The sequence below is a fragment of the Austrofundulus limnaeus genome, unplaced genomic scaffold (assembly GCF_001266775.1).
Source record: "Austrofundulus limnaeus strain Quisiro unplaced genomic scaffold, Austrofundulus_limnaeus-1.0 Scaffold28, whole genome shotgun sequence".
Lineage (NCBI taxonomy): Eukaryota > Metazoa > Chordata > Actinopteri > Cyprinodontiformes > Rivulidae > Austrofundulus > Austrofundulus limnaeus.
In genome coordinates this window covers 2,663,440-2,665,573 of record NW_013952430.1, presented here as the reverse complement: position 1 = coordinate 2,665,573, position 2,134 = coordinate 2,663,440, and the positions used below count along the sequence as shown (strand labels likewise).

The 2,134-nt window shown below is 37.4% G+C and overlaps 1 protein-coding gene across 1 annotated transcript in view; it reads left to right on the top strand.

Annotated features, from left to right (window-relative positions):
• The window catches only part of pnpt1 (polyribonucleotide nucleotidyltransferase 1), a gene marked incomplete in the record, with an annotated part of 11,379 nt that overhangs the window by 8,266 nt on the left and 979 nt on the right, over window positions 1–2,134 (top strand). Inside the window, 7 exon segments of the mRNA XM_014005133.1 lie at window positions 211–282; window positions 635–698; window positions 774–857; window positions 934–1,017; window positions 1,116–1,222; window positions 1,867–1,922; window positions 2,015–2,093. Coding sequence (XP_013860587.1) covers window positions 211–282; window positions 635–698; window positions 774–857; window positions 934–1,017; window positions 1,116–1,222; window positions 1,867–1,922; window positions 2,015–2,093 — 546 coding nt within the window.

The window sequence follows — 2,134 nt, the reverse complement described above, 5'->3', positions numbered from 1 at the left end:
ATATATACACACAGACATATATGAATGACAAGCTAACCAGTAATTACTCTATTGGCGGGCCAGATGGAAGCCACCCATGGGCCACATGCAGCCCGCAGGCCACCAGTTGCCCATCCATGATGTAGGAAATAAGATCCTAAAAATGCAACTTAATATTAAGATTTGATATCTTAGATGTTGAGAATTGTCCTCTGATTGTTTTCTGAACAGGGAATAGAGGATTATCTTGGAGACATGGACTTCAAATTGGCAGGAACAAACAAGGGGATCACTGCTTTACAGGTACAGTTTTCAGGCTGTTTGCAGATAAAAAGAACTGATTAATTAAAAATAAACACACTTTGCCGTCCATCCATCATCATATTCTGCTTGTTCCGGAGTCAGCACAAAGGCTTAAACAGGATGGCCCAGACATCCTTTTCCAGTGCCATCTCTTCCAGGAGGTTTCCAAGGCCGGCTGAGAGACATTTTTTACAAGTTTTTTGTTTGGTGGCCATCGATTCAGAATAAAAAGTCTATCTCTGTTTGAAAAGGCAGTTTTCTTTCAGTGACATTTGGTACCAAACCACTGCTAAGAGTAAATCAATTGTATCTCAAGATTTTATTTATTTATTTTTGTTTGTTTTGCTTCCAGGCTGATGTGAAGATACCAGGTTTACCTCTCAAAGTGGTGATGGAGGCGATCCAGCAGGCCACAGGTAGGGTAATCCCCAAACAAATCCACACAATGAATGAACTTAAACACTTTTTTAAAATATATTTTTGTATTTTAGTGGCAAAGAAGGAAATCTTGGGCATTATGAACAAATGTATATCGAAACCCAGAGAGCACAGAAAAGAGAACGGGCCTATCGTCGGTAGGTTTTTATTGTTACACAATATTTATTTGTGTTGAAGAAGTTGCGTTGTAATGTGAAATGTTTTCTGGTTTAGAAAATATCAGAGTTCCTGTTTCTAGAAGAGCTCGATTTGTTGGTCCGGGAGGATACAACCTACGAAGGATTCAAGCTCAAACAGGTCCGATTCTGGTTATAAAAATCCACATTTATGACTTTTAGGGTGTGTTTTTGATTTAAAACCTAATACATATTTTCTTTTATTTATTTTTTCTCAAGGTGTTACAATAAGTCAGGTGGACGAGGAGACGTTTTCTGTGTTTGCTCCAACTCCTGGAGCGATGAATGAAGCTCAGGAGTTCATCAGAGAAATCTGCAAAGATGATGTGAGTCCTCTGCTGTTTGGACTCATCCTTTTATCACATCAAAACTTTTTGAGTGATACACTGTAAATTCATCCAACAGCTCAAACTATATTCTATATTATGAGTTACAGAAGGAAATTCAGTGCAAGACTCCTTTCACTAAAATGCACCACTGAGTGCCACAGGAGGTCATTTCCTACCAGTGGCAATCAAATTTGTAACTCATCCCTAAACATGTGAAACCTTACGTCATCTGTCTCATTATCTGTGCAGTTTAGTTTATGTACTTTACTCAAACATGCAGTATCCCTTATCATCTCTTCTTATATCACCTTACTGTTTAACTTTTTGTTTACATTTCTATTTTATATTGTTTATATGTTCATCTTTTATTCTCTAATTATTTTTTGGACAGCTGTAATAACTAAGTTCCTGCAAGGATTAATAAAGTATTCTGATTCAGATACTCGGTAATGTGCGAAAGTTTTAAACCATTTGATCATTTCGCTTCCAAAGACTTTTTATGTAATCTTTTCAAGTGGTCTCAAAAAGCTACATGGAAGCAAAGTTCAAAGGACTGAGGGATGACATAAGACTTTGCACAGTTCTGTGCATTCATATTTTTTGTGTATGATCGTTTTTGTGCATTTCGTTTTATTTTGCAGCAAGATCAGCAGCTGGAGTTCGGTGCCATCTACACAGCCACCATTACAGAAATACAGTGAGAAAATTAAATGCTTTAATGTATGAAAACTAAAAATCTTGTTGGTTTATGTTTACTGTTTTGTTTTGTTTTTTCCTCGTCTGCTTTAGCGACATTGGTGTGATGGTGAAACTTTATACCAACATGAGTCCTGTTCTGTTGCACAACTCCCAGCTGGACCACAAACGGGTCAGTGAAGTAGCCGCCCTGGTTCTTTCATCATGATATTC